This window comes from Salminus brasiliensis, chromosome 7 (assembly GCF_030463535.1).
Source record: "Salminus brasiliensis chromosome 7, fSalBra1.hap2, whole genome shotgun sequence".
In the NCBI taxonomy this organism is placed as follows: Eukaryota; Metazoa; Chordata; class Actinopteri; order Characiformes; family Bryconidae; genus Salminus; species Salminus brasiliensis.
Window position 1 is genome coordinate 43378640 of NC_132884.1, and position 19313 is coordinate 43397952.

A 19313-nucleotide genomic window follows, 5' to 3' on the forward strand; every position below is an offset into this window, starting at 1 on the left:
CTTCAAAACAGTTCCAGTGCTTCCTGCACACCTTCCTGAACGTCTAGTGTTGATCACTTTCCACTGACTCTGGACTCTGGTTCTGGTATCATCTCTCCTGTGTGTCTAGCAGTTGCCTTATCGCAGTTCCCAGAATTCCTCCTCTACTGCAAACAACCCTGCTGTGCTTCTGGCTAAAATAGGAACTGCTTCAACCTGACTGAAGGTACAGCGCAGCCAGGTGTTCCAGCTGTTCTCCACAGAACCTCAGGTGTGCAGTAGAGTCTCCGTTAATAAAGCCATGAGCTGAACAACTGTCTCCAAGCTGGTGATGATGGTATTCTCTACAGCAGAGCTGCCCAAAGCACGGCCAGAACTGACCAACGAGGACGTTTGATTTGGCCCACCAGAAAGTCATCCTAACCCACATCTCGCTCGCAACATATTTTATGCAGTTTATACAGTTGCGTGCAAAAGTTTGTGCACCCTCTAAATCAATTTCTATTCATTTACTGGATTTAACCACTTAAACTTAAATAATAAACCGTGGCAAAAGGAGCCAAATTTCATGTTTTTCTTTCCAGATTAAATTTAAATTCAGAAAATAAACAGTAAGTGTGTATTAAAGCATACAGAAGTGTGTCTCTCTAGAGGATGTGACTTACTCACAACAATGCAATTCAAGACTGCTCAAACCTTTGCATACAACTATATACACCAATCAGCCATAACATTAGAACCACCTGTCTTATATCGTCTATGTCCCCTTTGTGCTCCCAAAACAGCTCTGACACGTCAAGATCTCTGAAGGTGCCCTGTGGTATCTGGACACCTTCAGACATAAAAGGCAGATCCTTTAAGTCCTGTAAGGTGGGGCCTTCATGACCAACTATACATTTGACAGATAATCTGCAATGCATTCACCAATCAGCCATAACATTAAAACCACCTTTGTGCTGGAAAAAAACAGGCATGGTCCTCCATGGGACCCCTATGAGCATCAATGAGCATTTGGCACCCAAGAGCCTTTTGTCGGTTCACTGGTTGTCCTTCTTCCACTTTTGGTAGGTGGTGCTGACCACTGCATACCGAAAACAACCCAGAAGACCTGCTTGCTGATGTTCTGGAGATGTTCTAGAGATGTTCCGACCCAGTCATTGTCTAGAACATCACAGTTTGGTATCTCAGATTTGTACGCTTGTCCATTTTTCCTTTTACCATCAAGAACTGACTGTTTACTCGTTGCCTGATATGTAGATCCACCTCTTAACAGGAGCCACTGGACCCAGATCATCAATGCTGTTCACGTCAACTGTCTGGTTTTAATGTTATGGCTGATAGAAGGTGTATATAACGTTTGTTTAATGCTTTTACGTTTTTGTAACAAAATACTTTCATTCGAGATGCATGTTTAGATCACCTTCTGCACAATATGGACAATGAAAATATGGGATATTGGACCCCACAAAATTGCACTGGACCCCAAATCAGTGCATCACTCACTGCAATCCCAAATACTGCGCTTTGGCCTCCTGGGATAAACGGTTTGGGCTCCCCTGCTCTGAAGAATACCAGTTAGAGTCTCCCTTCCCTATTGAGTATTTGCTATCGTGTACAGGGTGAGTTCTGTACTATAACACCAACATCGCTGGAGGTGGAGCATTGTTCGGAGTGCAGGTTACTACTGTGACTGAGATTATTTCAGTGTATATTTCAATATGATACAATATAATATCATGATTTCAAGTTATTCCTCTTGACTGCACCAGTGTGTATACCTATAAAAGCTGGATTTCTGGATATGACAACGTATAAAGCAGTAATTGCAGTAGTCTATATTCATACGCAGTACTGTACATGGTAAAGGCTTCCATGACACAAACTAAACCTCACAGTTTACAAAGAAGCAAGTCCAATCCCGCTGCGTTCACAATATACATAGACATACAGTTTAAGGCATGTTGTAGGCTATCCTTGGACGATAATAATGTTTTTTTTTATACATACAGCTTTCACATATTTTCTTTTATAAGGTTTTAGATTAAAGAGACGCCGTTTCAAGTTTTATAAAGAAGCTAACGGCGTTTTGTTTTGCAGCATGTTGCGATACACTACGTCTTTATCGAGGTTGACTATTGTGCTTCCCATCAGTACGTTCATTTGTCCGTATTATAGACCCCCCCCCCCCCCCCCCCCTCGCTCTCTCTGATTTTATTATCCTTCATCTTCTATGCTGATGTACATTAATGCTAACCCTACAGGATGTTCAGTAGTGAATCAGCACTGGCATTACAGTGCAGTCTGAGGCTGTGTTCAGAATCGCTCCCATTCAGAGAAATATACAGTGCTCTATAGTGGTGTTCAAATTAACTCTCGTGACCCTGACCCCCTTTATAGTTTCAAAGACCCTCAATGCAGTGTGAACTGCAGAAAACACAGTAATGCAGTGCAGAGTGTTTATCTTTCACTGGCATTTTAAACACATTAAAGGGTCCATTTCACAAAAAACAGCCATCTCTATATAAATATATAATAAAACAATATATATATATAATAAAAAATCTAGATTCTTGTTTTTGTGATGTCACAAAAACCGACATCACTCCACAGCAGTTTAGCCCCTCCCACTCACACTGAAGTTATAAGGGGTGTTTCAGCCCGGAATGCTTTTGGAATGAGGAAGTCAGCCAATCAGAACAGAGCTCATTTATGTTTATCAGTCTTAAAGACACAGTCTGTTTATTCTAAATGATGAAGAACGGTGGGAAACTGTCATGTTTTAAAGAATATTTATGAATTATGTTTTTGGTCCAGAACCCCATGTATATATGATGCAAGTGGAACTCAGGCCGGGTGTGTCATTAGTCCCGGAAATTCACTACAAGCACTACATTTCCCATAATGCTTTTTTGTTTTTAAGCAAAGCAAAGCAAAGCAAAAATAAATCATGTTATCAGGTAATAATATTGGGCAAGCAGAGGGGTACAGCTGTGCCCCTTTAAATTCTGTGTGTGTCCCCCAGTACAACAACTAATCTAGAAGCCCTCCTGGCAGCGCTCGGGGATTTAAAGCACTGGTCAGCCTACAGAGCAGCCTGAAACCCCAAATCCTCATGTGTAATTACTATTAAAATAACCACTTTCTAACCTCGCATTAATCTTTTCATTTATTAAACATTTAATAATTAAACCAGCTGTTTTTTTGCCTTTAAGACTGGTGTATGTAAATGGTCTCCTTTCTTATTTTGGTTGGCATGTGTTGTGGCTTTTTCTTAAAGCAGTCTAGGCAACTTCTGTGTGAATGGACAGGGCTAAACTGCTGCATACCTCAAAATGACTAATAATATAGTACTATATTAGAGTTTATGGTGCGTTTAAGAACGTTAGCCACATTTATACACTATATAAAACTGTAACATTTCAGAAAAGCAAATAAATATGGGTTTTAAATGATATGGACCCTTTAGGAGGAGGTGACACGCATTCGTTTTCACCTCTACATTAATGTGTGCTGCTTTTCTAACCTTCAAAATCGCTCCCTTTTAGTGAACCGTGTTCGAAATCCTCAATAATGAGTGTTTCAGTCGTTCCATTCTGCAGTCAGTTCACACTACATAGTGAATAAAGAACGAGGGAGCTAGTGAACCATTCCAAACACAGCACAGGCGTTAGCTGCGCCGTGCCGCGCCCTATTAGATACAGTAAATAGTGCACTATATAGTGTCAGCCTTGTTATAGTGTTTCAGTCCTCAACAGTGAACCCTTCCATCCTCCCGTCGGTTCACTGCCCAGCAAAAGCCACGGGCGCCTGAGCAGCACAGCGAGGGCCCGTCACTTTTAGAACAGAGGGAGAAAATGTAATCTCTTACTACGAAACTTCGTCCGGTAAAAATAACTGTCCTGAAACAAACGTATTTTGCTGACGTGTTTTCAATATTCTGAATTTTCCCTTTCAAATAACACAGCATAGACCAGCATAACTGGTCACCAGCAAAACCAGCATGACCTGAATACTGGTGTACTGAATCAGTACCAGACCAGAATAAAACCATCTCACACCAGCATGGAAGTCAATTTTGGGTTATTCTGATCCGAATGCTGTTCTGATGCTGGTCTGGTGGTCAAAGCAGGAATTCATGCTGGTCAAACCCATCTAGGGGTTCCTTGGTCACAGACCTGTTTTCTTGAGATTTTCACCTGGACACAGCAAAATACAGCACAGTGTTTTGAATGCTGGTACTGGTCTGAACCAGCACCAGTCCAGATCAGATCAGCTAAAACCAGATTAGACCAACTTACAATAGGGTTAATGTACAGAACTCTGAATCTGACTGCATCACAGTTGGTCACCCAGCATGACCAGCACCAGACCACCAGCACGACCCAGCTACTGGGTTAACCAAAACAACGACCTGTCTGACCGATCGGACTTGGATCTCAGCGCCTGGTATACTGGTCTAACTCAGCGCCTGGTATACTGGTCTAACTCAGCATCTGGTATACTGGTCTAACTCAGCGCCTGGTATACTGGTCTATCTCAGCACCTGGTATACTGGTCTAACCCAGCGCCTGGTATGCTGGTCTAACCCAGCGCCTGGTATACTGGTCTAACTCAGCGCCTGGTATACTGGTCTAACCCAGCGCCTGGTATACTGGTCTATCTCAGCACCTGGTATACTGGTCTAACCCAGCGCCTGGTATGCTGGTCTAACCCAGCGCCTGGTATACTGGTCTATCTCAGCGCCTGGTATACTGGTCTAACTCAGCGCCTGGTATACTGGTATAACTCAGCATCTGGTATACTGGTCTATCTCAGCGCCTGGTATACTGGTCTAACTCAGCGCCTGGTATACTGGTCTAACCCAGCGCCTGGTATACTGGTCTATCTCAGCGCCTGGTATACTGGTCTAACTCAGCGCCTGGTATACTGGTCTAACCCAGCGCCTGGTATACTGGTCTATCTCAGCGCCTGGTATACTGGTCTAACTCAGCGCCTGGTATACTGGTCTATCTCAGCGCCTGGTATACTGGTCTAACCCAGCGCCTGGTATACTGGTCTATCTCAGCGCCTGGTATACTGGTCTAACCCAGCGCCTGGTATACTGGTATAACCCAGCGCCTGGTATACTGGTCTATCTCAGCATCTGGTATACTGGTCTAACCCAGCGCCTGGTATACTGGTCTATCTCAGCACCTGGTATACTGGTCTAACCCAGCGCCTGGTATACTGGTCTATCTCAGCATCTGGTATACTGGTCTAACTCAGCGCCTGGTATACTGGTCTATCTCAGCATCTGGTATACTGGTCTAACCCAGCGCCTGGTATACTGGTCTATCTCAGCGCCTGGTATACTGGTCTAACCCAGCGCCTGGTATACTGGTCTAACTCAGCGCCTGGTATACTGGTCTAACCCAGCGCCTGGTATACTGGTCTAACCCAGCGCCTGGTATACTGGTATAACTCAGCATCTGGTATACTGGTCTATCTCAGCGCCTGGTATACTGGTCTAACTCAGCATCTGGTATACTGGTCTATCTCAGCGCCTGGTATACTGGTCTAACTCAGCGCCTGGTATACTGGTCTAACCCAGCGCCTGGTATACTGGTCTAACCCAGCGCCTGGTATACTGGTCTAACTCAGCGCCTGGTATACTGGTCTAACTCAGCGCCTGGTATACTGGTCGACCAGTAATTCATGGTGTGATCCAGGCAGAATTTCATGCCGGTCTACTTTTGGCTTTCCTACAAAAACACAAACAGCATAAACCGCCAGTGTGTTCTGAATACTGGTATACTGGTCTAACCCAGCGCCTGGTATACTGGTCTATCTCAGCATCATCCAGCTCAGACCAGTATAGAGGTCAGATTTCTCTTCAGGGTTTCCTGTTTTGAAACACGGTCTGTCCAGCAATTAATGCTGGTCTATGCTGTGTTTTGGTACACGGGCCATCCAGCACGACCAGCACCAGACCAGCTCAAACCAGCATGGAATTCGTGATGGTCTGAACTGTTTTGTACAGGTCATTATAGGTCAAAATAATGGCCGATCTTATTGATATCTGTATTTATATATGACATATACTGGGATACTGCTCTACATCTGCATGGATTTGTAATTCTGCCCAAAACGAGGAACTATTTTCTCTCAATTCATTCAAACTCAGGCGCCCATAACCAAACCCCCCAGTGAGTGCTCACACCAGGGTCACCAGAACCACCCCGTTAATCCAGGTCCAGGAACCGTGCTGCTACCACTTCTACTGGCTGTGTGGTCCGGCCTGCGCCGCCTCGCACTCCACCAGCGTGTCCCTCCCGTCTCCCTCCGCCAGCTGCCTCATCCTCATGTTTATCGAGCCGTACGACTTCATGGCTCTCCCCGAGCCGGCCAGAGTCCTCCGCCGGTGCAGCTCCCCCCGGCAGATGGAGGCCATGAGCAGCACGGACAGCAGCATCCCGCCCAGCGTGAGCAACCCGAGCCCGGCGATGATGCACTGGTCGAGGTGCGCGCCCAGGCGCGCGTACCACATCTCCAGCTTCTCCATCTGGCGCGCGCTCACCTGCTCGGGGTTCACGCGCGCCTCCCTCGGGATGGTGTAGGCGACCACCACCAGCAGGATGCCGCTGACTAGCAGCACGAGCGCGCACACGAAGCCGTAGTCCACGGGCTGGGGTTGGGGCTGGTGCACGAGCTCGAGCTCCAGCTCCAGCTCGGGTTCGGGTCGGGGCTCGTGCATGAGCTCGGGTTCGGGTTGGGGCTTGGGCTGGTGCTTGCGCCTTTCCTCCTCATCCTCCTCGTCCTCTTCTTCCCCCACGAAGGTGGCGTTGTCGATGCCCGCGGCGTGGCGGCCATGTCGCGCGCCTCCGTCCCGGCCCAGCTCGCGGAGCTCCACGGCGTTCACGCGCTCCATCCACGCTCAGCCCGCGTGCTCATGTCGAAGCGAATAAATAAACAAATAAACAGTAAACAAGCCTGGGAAGACACGAGAGCACGTTATTGCGCTATGGCATGCACGGTAGTTGCATGCTTTAGAGTGAGATGGATTGAAATTTGCATAAATAAATAAAATTGTAAATAATTAAAATGCATGGAAATGTTGCTTAAGGGTGCAGAACACCGTGCAGAACAATGCCAGACCACAACATCACAGAAATGCACGCGAATAAGGCTGATTTGGGCTCGGTGTTTTAATTTGTCCGGTCCACCTTAAATGATGCAGCAGTTGCATCCAGGTGCCAGAGCCGCTAGAATGGGACCGCTGTAGCATTTAAGGTGGAACGGAAAAATCGAATTTCAGCCGGACAAATTAAGACGATTCGCTGCAAATTAAGACTCCAAACCTTCAGTATATGCTCTACATTCACCCCACAGTTATTTCCACACCACAGCAACAAAAAAAACCCACCTTTTCCTCCCACCTTCCACTCCAACTCTAGCATATGCAATATACACGGTCCGTCCACGCTGCCCTATCCCTGTAACACACACACACACAGCAACCCGTTAGGCTGGGAGACCATCCCTGATCTAACACTCGTTGTAGATTAAGGTCATCATCACCTGATCAACCGGGCCAGCCTCACATCGCCATGTCCATCAGCCACTTAAAGGCGTCGTGACCTTGTTCGGGGCTACTCCTCGTCCTGCTGTAGCCTCAGCATCATGCATGCTACCACAACAACCCACAGAAGCTCTCGATGGGAGTTTAGTGCCTACCTTCAGAGAGCATCGTGAGGGATGCAGGGGAGGGGGTCTCAGGGGGTACCACTAGCCATGCGCAGATTCAAATGCTAAAGCAAAGCTGCAGCAGTGATACTTAAAGGGCCATGCGTGTGCACCAAAACCTCACATTTCCTAACCTTTTAGATTTACAGTGGGTTCACAGTCCAAACTGTTCATATGTTCAGAAAAGCCGGCCTTAAAAACAGGGTGCAGTTTGTGACCTCAACATTTGATGTCATATTTAAAAAGCTTAAAGCTAGAAAGTGAGGCATTTTTGTTGACATGCGATGAGAAAATGCTATTTCTTAAATAAATAATAAACTACTTAAACTCATTTTTCATCAATACATCACATATCTGTATTGGAAAATCCAAAATATTACCAAATAAATTATGTTTTTAAGCTTCAAATCTTATTATTTATTATTTTCAGGATTGTGTGTGTCTCATTTATATAAGATATACTTAATAAAAATAAACACCTTATTTTTGTCATTTATTTATTTATTTTTGCTAACTTGTTTTGTCTATAAATAACGTACTTACTTTAAAGCAGCATTATGCGAGAATTGAAGTGCCTTGCTCTTGGGCTCCCCCTACACTTAGGAGGTGCACTAGCACACATGCATTTCTGGACAAGGTGAGTGTCTGAAGGTGTAGAAGTATGTGGACTGAGGCGGTAGAATAATGCTACAGGATTTTACACTAATATGGTTATGCAGCGTTATTTATTTGTGTCTGTCTTAATGGTGCAGAAACTAAATTCAGTCTGAACAGCCCAATCTGAATTAAGTCTGAAGAGCCAGAATTGAATTCAGTCTGAATGGTCAGATCTGAATTCAGTCTGAAGAGACAGAATTTAATGTAGTCTGAACTGTCAGATCTGAATTCAGTATAAAGAGCCAAATCTGAACAGTCAGATCTGAATGCAGTCTGAAGAGACAGAATTTAATTTAGTCTAAAAAACAGATCTAAATTCAGTCTGAACAGTCAGATCTGAATTCAGTATGAAGAGCCAAATCTGAGTTCTGTCTGAATAGCCAGATCTGAATTTAGTCTGAAGAGCCAAATCTGAGATCAGTCTGAACAGTCAGGTCTAAATTCAGTATAAAGAGTCGAAAAAAAGTCTGAAAAAACAGATCTGAATTCAGTCTGAACAGTTAGATCTGAATTTAGGTCTGAAGAGCCAAATCTGAATTCAGTCTGAAGAGCCAAATCTAAATTCAGTCTGAACAGTTAGATCTGAATTTAGTCTGAAGAGCCAAATCTAAATTCAGTCTGAACAGTTGGATCTGAATTCAGTCTGAAGAGCCAAATCTGAATTCAGTCTGAACAGTTAGATCTGAATTCAGTCTGAACAGCTGGATCTGAATTCAGTCTGAACAGCTGGATCTGAATTCAGTCTGAACAGCTGGATCTGAATTCAGTCTGAAGAGCCAAATCTGAATTCAGTCTGAACAGTTAGATCTGAATTCAGTCTGAACAGTTAGATCTGAGTTGTCTGTGATGTAATGGACCTGAAGCGTCTCCCAGAGGGAAGCGGATCAGTGCCGATACCTTTCATGCTCTTCTGAAGGCTAGTGTCTACCTATAGTGTGTACCTAATAAACTGACAGCCCGATCTACAACCTACAGCTGTGAAGGGATCAGCAGAGTAGAACCTCTATAGGCTCATAGTGCTCGCCAAACATCCAGCACTATGGCAACAGACACTTTTGGTCTTCCCTTTCAAAGCCTATTCACTGGCCCAGACGGCTCCCAGACGGCTCCCAGACTGCTCACTCGTCTGCTCTGCGTCCCATTGTCCCGCTCAATCTCGTCTCCTTTAAAACGGTGAAGGTGTGCGCTCGCTCCATCTCAAGTGCCGAGCATCTCACAAAGATGATGGGATTGCCATGGAAACCGAGGAGAATCGAGATCAAGGACGTGTCTTGTATTATGGATATAGCTGAGAGCTCAGACACAGATGTTCCCTCAGCCACCTGTTCTTCTCCTGTGTAAACTGGGAGCGGCCCACGTCTCACAGTGACTCATCTGCATACAGAACAGAGAACGGCTGACCAACCTTTCAGTCACACTATATGTCCAAATGTTTGCGGACAGCTACTTTAAGTCCACAAATGCACACACACACACACACACAGCTTGTCTAGTCCCTGTAGAGAAGAAGTACTGCCAATAGAATAGGACTCTCTGGAGCAGATCAACATATTGAACCTATTGGCTCCATGCTGCCTAATAATGCCAGGGGTGGGCTAGAGGGGTATAAAGCCCCCCAGCATTGAGCTGTGATCTCTGGCCTCTGCCTTTAACCCATCTGTACAGTGAACACACACACACACACACACAGTCTGGAGCGGTGGGCAGTGCCTAGAGAGGGTAAAAGGCCTTGCTTAAGGGCCCCACAGTGGCAGCTTGAGCCGAGCCTGGGTATCGAACCTACAACCCTGTCATCAATAGCCCAGAGCTTTAACAGCTGAGCCACCACCACCACCACCCATCCATCCAAAAAATCCAAAAACAATGTCCTAAAATTATAATAACATTAATATATTATATATAAATTATATAATAAATACATGCATTAAATTAAATTATATATTTATATCATTACTATATCATTTTAAACGTATCAGCACTGTTATTGGATCGAAAAGAAAACCGGTATCGCCAATTCCTGCCATAAACACAAGCCGGCTACCTCCCAAATCCTCCTCGCTCCCTACATAGTGCACTAGTCTGCTCTATAAACCTACACCATCTCCACCCAAACTACAGCGCGATGTTTACTACAAGCCACAATTGCTTCACTTGAAACGACTGACTCCCTTAATACACAATGTGGCTGTCCCAAATCGCCCAAATCGCACGACTTACCTAGTGCACTATGTAGGGAGCAGAGCAAAGAGTGATTTGGGATTGAGCCTCTGAGAATTTGAGTCAGGCGTTGAAGACAGGAGCTGGTCCTGACTGTTGGCTCAATGTACGCAAGCAGAAGTGGGAGCTAATGGAGTCGGTGTGTGCGTGTTTATGTGAGAGAGCCGAGTCTGAATCTGAAGTATGACAGGTCTGCTCATTTCGTTTGACTTTATTGGCTTGTTCGGACACATCGTTTGGTTTCCGTGGCTCTAGTTTTGTGCCGTCCGGCGCAGTAGTTTAACCGTAATAGCCGAGTTGCTAACGTTAGCCGCGGAGCTAACGGAAGGGGGGTGTTTTAATCACCGTGAAGGTTGGGTAGGGTTTGGTTAACGTGTTAAAGACGTTTAGACAGGCTGTTGGTGTGTAGGCTGGTGTTTGGGTTGGTTATTTTGTTATATTGGGGTTAAATATTAGTTTAATCAGCGCGGATGACGAAGCTGGAGCTGCCTTTATCGAATTGTCCGTTCCACCTTAAATGGTGCAGCAGTTCCATTCTGGCGCCTCAGGCGCCAGAATGGAACTGCTGCACCATTTAAGGTGGAACGGACAATTCGGAATAGCATGGCAAATAAGGATCAAATTTCACTGTAAATACAAGGCCACGAACTAAAAATAGCCAGACACGCTTCACAACATCCTAAAATAACATTTCCAGACAAATTAACAGCTTTTATTATCATTTATTACTATTATTCTGAAGACTACCTAGCTATATAACACACACCTGCACTTCTACTCCTCCTCTCTACCAGAGCTCCAATATAAATAGTATTATTGATTCTTTAAATTACAAATAAAGGACATCTGAATATCAATATAATAATAATAATAATAATACAGAAAAAATATGCAATGCAATGCAATATCTGATCTTAGCCAATTCTGATCGTCCACCCCTAACAGGTCCTAAAAATGTGCCGCAGGGTAAAAACAGCCGGACCCCCTTCACAACCTCCAGAAATAAAATAGCCATGCACGTTAAAGAGGCCTGACACATGACCTCCCTCGGTTGTGTGTGGAACGGTTGTATCCGGCTCCAGCGCTGTCAACGTGATCAGAGGGTCGCTGGTTCGAATCCCGGGCGTGCCGAGGCCCCGTGTGCCGGGGTCGTGACCAACCTATCCCCTCCCGGACGCATCCGATCCCCTCTGTTGTCTTATTATAAAAGGACCATTTAGGACCCAATGCGTTAGCCAGCCGATTTAGTATTACAATGTTGTTGTTATTATTATTATTGTTTTTTTATAGCTTTATTATTTTATTTGAATCCCAATTATTTTACGATTGATTATTACTATTATTCTGAACACTAGCAAGCTATATAACACACACATGCACTTCTACTACTAGTATTATTGATTCTTTAAATTACAAAAAAACTAGAAATCATAAAATTAAATCTAAATATCAATAATATTATAAAAACAATATCTGATCTTAGCCAATTTTGATCGTCCACCCCTAACATGTCCTAAAAATGTGCAGCAGATCAGAGGGTCGCTGGTTCGAATCCCGGGCGTGCTGCTAGCCATCGGCAGCCGAGGCCCTGAGAGAGCACAATCGCCTTACTCTGGGTAGATGGCGTTTGCCAGCCGATTTAGCATTACAATGTTATTATTATTAATTATTATTATTATTATTATTATTGATTTTTTTTTATTGCTTTATTCTTTTATTTGGATCCCAATTATCAGCTGATCTTGCACAAGGTTAGCTCGATAGCAGATAGCATTGCTTTATCCATATTAAAATTCTCAGTAATGATCAGTAAATATCTTTCCTTAAAGTTTAATCTGGCATATAAATACGACAGCAGTGTGAAGGTGGGCAATTAATCATGTGCGTGATTTTAGGGGTTGTAAAATGTACATGTTGGGTAATTGGCAGTTAAAAAATTTGATAAGTTGAAGTATGATGATGTTTATTATTATTATTAATAATAATAATAATAATACGTCTTAAAAGACACTGAATAGTGTCTTAAAAACAGTGCACCACTAGGGATGCACCGATACCAGATTTTCAACTATCTGCTGAGGCAGAGTACAGATACCCATACCAACACTGACTAAAATACTTATAATACAGATGGTTATAAGATAAGATTATATATATATATATATATATATATATATATACACGCACACACACACACAGATACTACTGGAAAAAATATAAATAAACCCTGATATTTAGTGTTCCACTTTTTATATCTGATCCCTAATAAGATCTAATAAGCTTGAAGGAACAGCATTTACAGGTTGAGGAGCTGCACATTTGAAACGTTTCACATTAAATTGCCACAGTGCAGAAACACATGCCGGTATTTGCAGCTTGATCAGCTTTTTAATGACTAAAATTCACATTTCAGCACAAAAGAAAAGAGCAGTTTAGAGACAAAACAGTGCAGCAGTTTCACATTCAGGTTCTCGGCTCTGTGTAAAAAGGTGCTAAACTTCAGTGTTTCCTTTAAACGAGCTGCTAAAACTTCAGGTTTCAGAGAAAAACAAAAACCAGAGAAAGTGCTGTAAATGTAAAAGTTCCATTAAATGGTAATAACTATGTATGACTGGTTGTATAAACCTTCGGTTTCAGAATAAAGTCTACAGACAAAAATATTCAATGTAAAAACAACAAGTAGGCCGTCAGAAAGCTTGGTGGTATCTTTGCTCTCTATTGCCGATGCTGGTGCTGTGTGTAAGTGCCGGTATTGGTATCGGTGCATCACTGAAATCAGTCCAGTTTGTAGCCGTTTTAGGTTAGAATTTAAGTAAAATGACTGATTGCTGTGGTTTCCTGTGAACACTGAGGTATTCTCTGCTGCAGAATAGTGCCCTGCAAGTGCAGAGTGTTTTAAGAGGATTGATTAGGCCTATATTTTAATATTACAATAAATATTTGAACAATAATTTAATAATTTAACATTCACACACAACAGTTTTAGAATAATCAATTAGTCGACAGATTAAGCGAATTTTTAAAAAATAAATATATGCTAGATTAATTGAGAAAGGAATAATGGTTAGGTGCAGCCCTAGTAGAAAGATTATGGCACGTATGAATAAATTGTTGTTTTATTAGTAAATATCTTTAATGTCTTTTTGTGATGTTGATTTCTTATCTTTTTTTTTTTTAATAATTATTGATTATGTAAAACTGCTTTGTTGTAAAAGCTAAACAAATAATTTGAGTAAGTAATTACAAATGGTCATATTTGTGTAGCTGTCTCCAGTATAGTTGATTGACAGTTGTCTGTCTTTCCCTCTCTTTAAGGTCTGACCTGAATTTGGACGCCCCGTCTGATCCTGCTGAGCTCCACCAGTGGTCGGTGTGTTGCCGACCATCGCTTTTGGATCTGAACTGATACCAGCCCACCTCCAACCCCCCCCCACACACACACACACACAGAGACAATGTACTGCCTCCAGTGGTTACTTCCGGTCCTCCTGATCCCCAAACCGCTGAACCCGGCCCTGTGGTTCAACCACTCGATGTTCATGGGCTTCTACTTGCTGAGCTTCCTTCTGGAGAGGAAGCCGTGTACCATTTGTGCCTTAGTGTTCCTGGCGGCGTTGTTTCTGATCTGCTACAGCTGCTGGGGGAACTGCTTTCTCTACCACTGCCACGATTCTCCACTGCCAGACTCCGCACACGATCCCAACATAGTGGGCACCTAGACTCTGTTGCCAGATCCTCCCAAAAAAAAGAAAGTCCTCCTAATGAAATTCGCACGCATACTCCGGACAATCTCTGTCTAGACTGTGAACGAATGAAAAAACCCACCTAAAATGCTGGGAAACAAACCCGAGACGAGAACCTCACTGCGGCCCTGCTATAAATTATCACATGAACTGCCCTCTCACTCTGACCTCACTCTCTGTTCTGCGGGTGAGGCGTCTCACTTTGGGTTACGGGATCCGAAACTTGCATGGGTTGCTTCTGGGGATGTTCTCTGTTGTGTTCATTCTGCACAACCTTTGTTTTAATTTCTGGATGCTGAGCGATTCCAAAGGGTAGATGATGATAATGTGTATGTGTGTGTGTGCGCGCGCGCTCAGGTGTGTGTATGGGTTTGTATTGTTTGTTTCTGTTCACGTGTTGACGATCAGTATGAATACAAAGGTCTGAAGCGACTTCTTCGATAGCGAGTGTCCAGATTGAGCTTGCTCCAGAGTGACCGTGCAGAAAAGAAGCTGAAACAGAGGAGTTCCACTTTTTCGCAGCTCAGTTTGTTCAAATGCTGTTGCAACTTTTAATTCAATAAAGTTCATAATGAGCAAAATCACCTCCCACGGTAGAGGCGGGCTCTCTGATTGTGGCTCGGGTAGGTCTGAGATTAGTGCATGCAGATGTGGCAGCAGATGTGGTTTTAGCACAAGACCATAGGGCTTGACCTCTTAATGTCTTTTAAAACACCCTGAGGGTTTCAGGTTTTGTAAAAATGGCTCTCCGTAGTATGACCAGTGTTCCGGGTGCAGCTTTTTTAAAAATATAGTATTTATTAAAATTTTGGGAAAAATAAAAGGGGAATCAACATTTTGAAAATAGCTGCTTAATTAAACATTAAGAGTATTTTGCAGAGGAATGCTCCTTATCATTCTCACATTTTGCTGATCCAGTAGTTTTCCTTCTGAGGGTGGTGTTGGGGTGTATTTTCTGGTTCAGATTTTTTTAACTGAATTATTGAGAAATGAAAATTTTTTTGTGTGTTAAAGGGAATTTGGGAGATTGATCTCTGACCTCAGCTTCAGTCGATCAGACATGTTTGGTGCACTTCTTCAGTTTACAGAAGGAGAGGCTCGGCTAATATTGGTAAACACAGGACTTCACCTGCCACCAATCTTATCTCATCTCGCTGTAGACACGCCTCCAACACCGCCCGTCTCTCAGAGCCGTCTGTCCTCCAGATCTTCATTAGCTGGTAGGTGGATGTGGTTTAGGAGACGGTGGGACTTACTTTAGTCTATAAACCCAAACAGGACCGGAACCACAGAGCTGAGGAACGCTGGAGGAACCGGAACCACCTTTACCAGTGTGTGGTGTCACTCCGCAGAAGCCCCTCACAGTCTTGTTTGATAGAGGAACCGTACTGATGATGATGATGATGGTGGTGATCTAATTTTATTTTATAGGTTTAAATAAACTAGTTTAAGTTAAAAAAAAATAGAAGATGAAGTAAAACCTTAAAACCTAAATCCAGTGTTGGTGAGCAGTACCAAGACCAATGACTGCATTTGGGCTCAATGATCAATGATGGCACTTTGATTTTTTTCTTTGAACTGCTCCTTTAAATACACCATATAGACAAAAGTATTGGGACACCTGCTCATTCACTACTTTTTTCTGAAATCGAGTATTAAGAGTTGATCCTGCTTTTGTTGGAGTAACTGTCTCTACTCTCCAGAGAGGACAGTTTGGAGGAGCATTGCTGTGAGGATTTGCTTGCATTCAAAGACAAGAAGATGTCAAGTGAGGTCACCCCACCTCATCATCCCCAACTCATCCCATTCAAAAGTACTGGATGGAGCTCCACCACCATCATTCCAGAGAACACAGTTCTTCCACTGCTCCACAGCTCCTCAATGCTGGGGGCTTCATACCCCTCTAGCTCATGCCTGGTATTATTAGGCAGCATGGTGCCAATAGGGTCATGTTGATCTGCTCCAGAAAGTCCTATTCTATTGGCAGTACTTCTTCTCTATAGGGACGTTTGCATGTCTCAACAATGGAGGCAACTTAAAGTAACAATACATTCATTAGAAGGGGTGTCCACAAATATTTGGACATATAGTGTATCAAAATACCTTCCTTAATGTTCAGTTCTCATGGTCAGTGTAGGCCTTATGGGTAGTGTAGTGTGACTCGGCTCAACATGAATTCAGGCTAAAGGTCAAGCGTGCCACAATATCAGCTTTCAGGCCTCACCCAGCTTCACATTCTTCACCCCCCCCCCCCCCAACATTGGTCATACTGGTCCACTCCAGCTTTCTTAACTCAGGACAGGACACCTATTTTCTGTATATGTCCATAAGTATTCAGACACCTCTTTTACTTTACAGCTACTTTAAAGTGCCCATACAGTATGTAGAATCTCAATAGAAAAGCACTGACCAATAGAAAGGCATGCTCCGGAGCGGCTGTGAGTACATGACTAGAGTGGGCTAGTGGGGGTATAAAGCCCCCCAGCATTAGAACTGCTTTCTCAGCCACCCAGTACCCAGAACTCATCACCCAGCATCAGAACCTGACCTCACAGATGCTCTAGTGTGGCCGAATACAATCCAATCCTTCCCAGTGCCCCTAGTGTAACGCCGTCCTAGAAGAGTAGAGGCTGTTACTGCAGTAAAGGGGGAAGATCTCCTGGCTAATGCCCTTCACTTCTGAAGGAACGCTGGAGGAACTGCTGTGTACATGCATGTAGGCTCGTGGTGTGGGAAACCGGCCCACTCCCATTCCATTTTCCATGGTGGTCTGTTGGTGGTCCGAACTTCAGTCAGGAAAAGCATCAATATAACAAAAACAATTTCACCCTGTTGATCTACACACTATTTACATTTATTGGCAATATATTCATTCCATGTTTACATTTATTAATGGATGAAATATAGAATATAATTTCCATAAATATTACACTTCAAAGAGTTTTATACAAAAATCAGGAACTGCATAAAACAAGACTCGACTCTTAAAGGCACCACACGCCACATCCTCCTGACTCTTACTAAGCGCTGTAGGGTATATGAGTCACTCAGTGTTGGAGTGACGTTCATAATCATTTTTTTATTACTGGCTCAGGTCTCTCAATATCTTCTGATGGGGGGGGGGGGGTTAAACACTGGCCGAGTGCTGTGTCCTCTAGAAGATGGTGATTTCTGTGTCCAGGTTCTTGTAAACCTCCTCCTGTAACTCACTGCAGATCCGGTCCATTCGCTGGAAGGCCGAGTGTCCTTTTTTACCTGTGGACAGAAGACCGTACAGTTCGAGTTATAGAGGGGTAGAGAATACCTGAGAGATTGTACTGTGGTACTGTACTTAAGTATCATTGCTTTATTTACTGTAAGTATTATTTTGGAAGGTTTGCAGTAGTGGTGCTGTTAGTGAATACTTTAGTACACTGAGAATTCTGAGCTTTACATCATTACAGTCTTTTCTGTACTAGTACTTAGTCACGGTGTCCCCTTGTTTTAATAACATCATTCTGTCAGGAACAGAACAATGAAAGGATGGATGAATGAACAGATATACTGATATGGATATGGATGGCTGGGTGAATGGATAGACTAATGGACAGACATGGATAGATGGAAAGACATGGATGGATGTATGAATGGACAGATATAGATATGGATGGACGGATGAATGGACAGATATAGATATGGATGGACGGATGAATGGATGAATGGACAGATATAGATATGGATGAATGGATGAATGGACTAATGAACAGACATGGATGGACGGATGAATGGACAGATATAGATATGGATGGACGGATGAATGGATGAATGGACAGATATAGATATGGATGAATGGATGAATGGAGTTTATTTGATCTGGCTTTTGAGACAATTCTACAACTGGCTGATAAAGTAACATGGGGGGCAATAACTTTTTAACACCGGGTCAGCTGTGCTAGATAACTGTTACCTTTTTATATTTAAAGTATTTGGAAAACCTGCTCATTTCACTTCTGAAATCAAGGCTATTAAAAAAGAGCTGATCAGAGAAGAAGACTTTCTACTAGATTTGTTGGATAATGACCCCCAACTTTCCAACCCAACCCAACCCTAGATGTTGGAACATTGCTGTGGGGAGGATTTAATTGCATTCAGGCTCTTGAGAGTGAAAGCACCAGAGCATCAGTGAGGTCTGGTTCTGATGTTGGATTATCATTTCTGTCACTTTGAAAGTACTGGATGGAGCTCCAACACCATCATTCCAGAGAGCACAGTTCTTCCACTGCTCCACAGCTCCTCAATGCTGGGGGGCTTTACCCACCTCTAGACCTGTTCTATTGGTCAACTACTAAATCTTAACGTTCCTCATAGGAGGTGTCTGCGAACCTTTTGACAGACTGTATAGTTGTATAGATAGCCTCAGACACACAGAAAAAGTGTCCATAGTTACCGAATGAAAGTACGGTCTCTCTGGCGGCGTTCCTTAAATCTTCGTCTGCAGACCTCCACAGCTCAGCCACCTGCTCCGCGCTCTCCGTCGCCTAGGAGACAGATTACACCCCTTAATCTCAGCTCATCCACCCTGTATCAACCCTAATCTGGGGTAATCTGTGGATAATCCAGATGTGCCTAGACTGAGCCATCTGGTCCTTATTCCTTGTAGATGATTCATACTTTCTGATCTTTCTGGGAATAAGGAAGCAGACTGAGACCCAGAGGCTGCAGCTGTCATTTTAACCTCTCATCCAGTGTAAGATCTAAAGGCAGACATGCTGAAGTCTGAACGAGTCCGTACAGGCTGTGATATCTGGGCAATCTGCAGCATTTTCTTTCATAACACCTCCACAGGGAGTCACACACTGATGAGGAAACGCTGCAACATTGTGAAAGCGGGTGAGAGATCATAAAATAAGTCTTTCACAACATTCATGTTCTGTTATTACCACACTGTGACACCAAGATAAAGGGAGCTATTTTCAACTGTAAATTATTCATAACAGATCAACACTGCTTATAAAT

General features: G+C 43.5%; 3 protein-coding genes across 8 annotated transcripts in view; 1 reads left to right on the top strand and 2 right to left on the bottom strand.

Moving 5' to 3' along the window:
- Nucleotides 1-2179: 2179 nt before the first annotated feature.
- Nucleotides 2180-7702, bottom strand: tmem74b (transmembrane protein 74B). 2 transcript variants are annotated; one of them, XM_072684939.1, is made up of 3 exons: nt 7537-7702; nt 7382-7451; nt 2180-6948 (listed from the first exon to the last, which is right to left on the bottom strand). In XM_072684939.1, exon 3 carries the CDS (start codon nt 6884-6886, stop codon nt 6236-6238), a length of 651 nt encoding a protein of 216 aa, XP_072541040.1. In that variant the 5' UTR covers nt 6887-6948; nt 7382-7451; nt 7537-7702; the 3' UTR covers nt 2180-6235. The 2 variants fall into 2 exon arrangements, with proteins under 2 accessions (XP_072541040.1, XP_072541041.1); XM_072684940.1 differs by lacking the exon at nt 7382-7451.
- A 2956-nt stretch (nt 7703-10658) lies between these two features.
- Nucleotides 10659-14902, top strand: blcap (bladder cancer associated protein). 2 transcript variants are annotated; one of them, XM_072683235.1, is made up of 2 exons: nt 10659-10765; nt 13891-14902. In XM_072683235.1, exon 2 carries the CDS (start codon nt 14031-14033, stop codon nt 14292-14294), a length of 264 nt encoding a protein of 87 aa, XP_072539336.1. In that variant the 5' UTR covers nt 10659-10765; nt 13891-14030; the 3' UTR covers nt 14295-14902. The 2 variants fall into 2 exon arrangements, with proteins under 2 accessions (XP_072539336.1, XP_072539337.1); XM_072683236.1 differs by having other exon boundaries at nt 10664-10756.
- A 2258-nt stretch (nt 14903-17160) lies between these two features.
- ripor3 (RIPOR family member 3) overlaps nt 17161-19313 on the bottom strand; it is a 51045-nt gene continuing 48892 nt past the window's right edge. For all 4 annotated transcript variants that reach the window (XM_072684944.1, XM_072684943.1, XM_072684942.1 and 1 more), the window contains 2 exons: nt 18745-18835; nt 17161-17573 (listed from right to left, as the gene is read on the bottom strand). In XM_072684944.1, the coding sequence (XP_072541045.1) occupies nt 17473-17573; nt 18745-18835 (192 nt within the window). In that variant the 3' untranslated portion in view covers nt 17161-17472. The remainder of the gene's footprint in view (nt 17574-18744; nt 18836-19313) is intronic.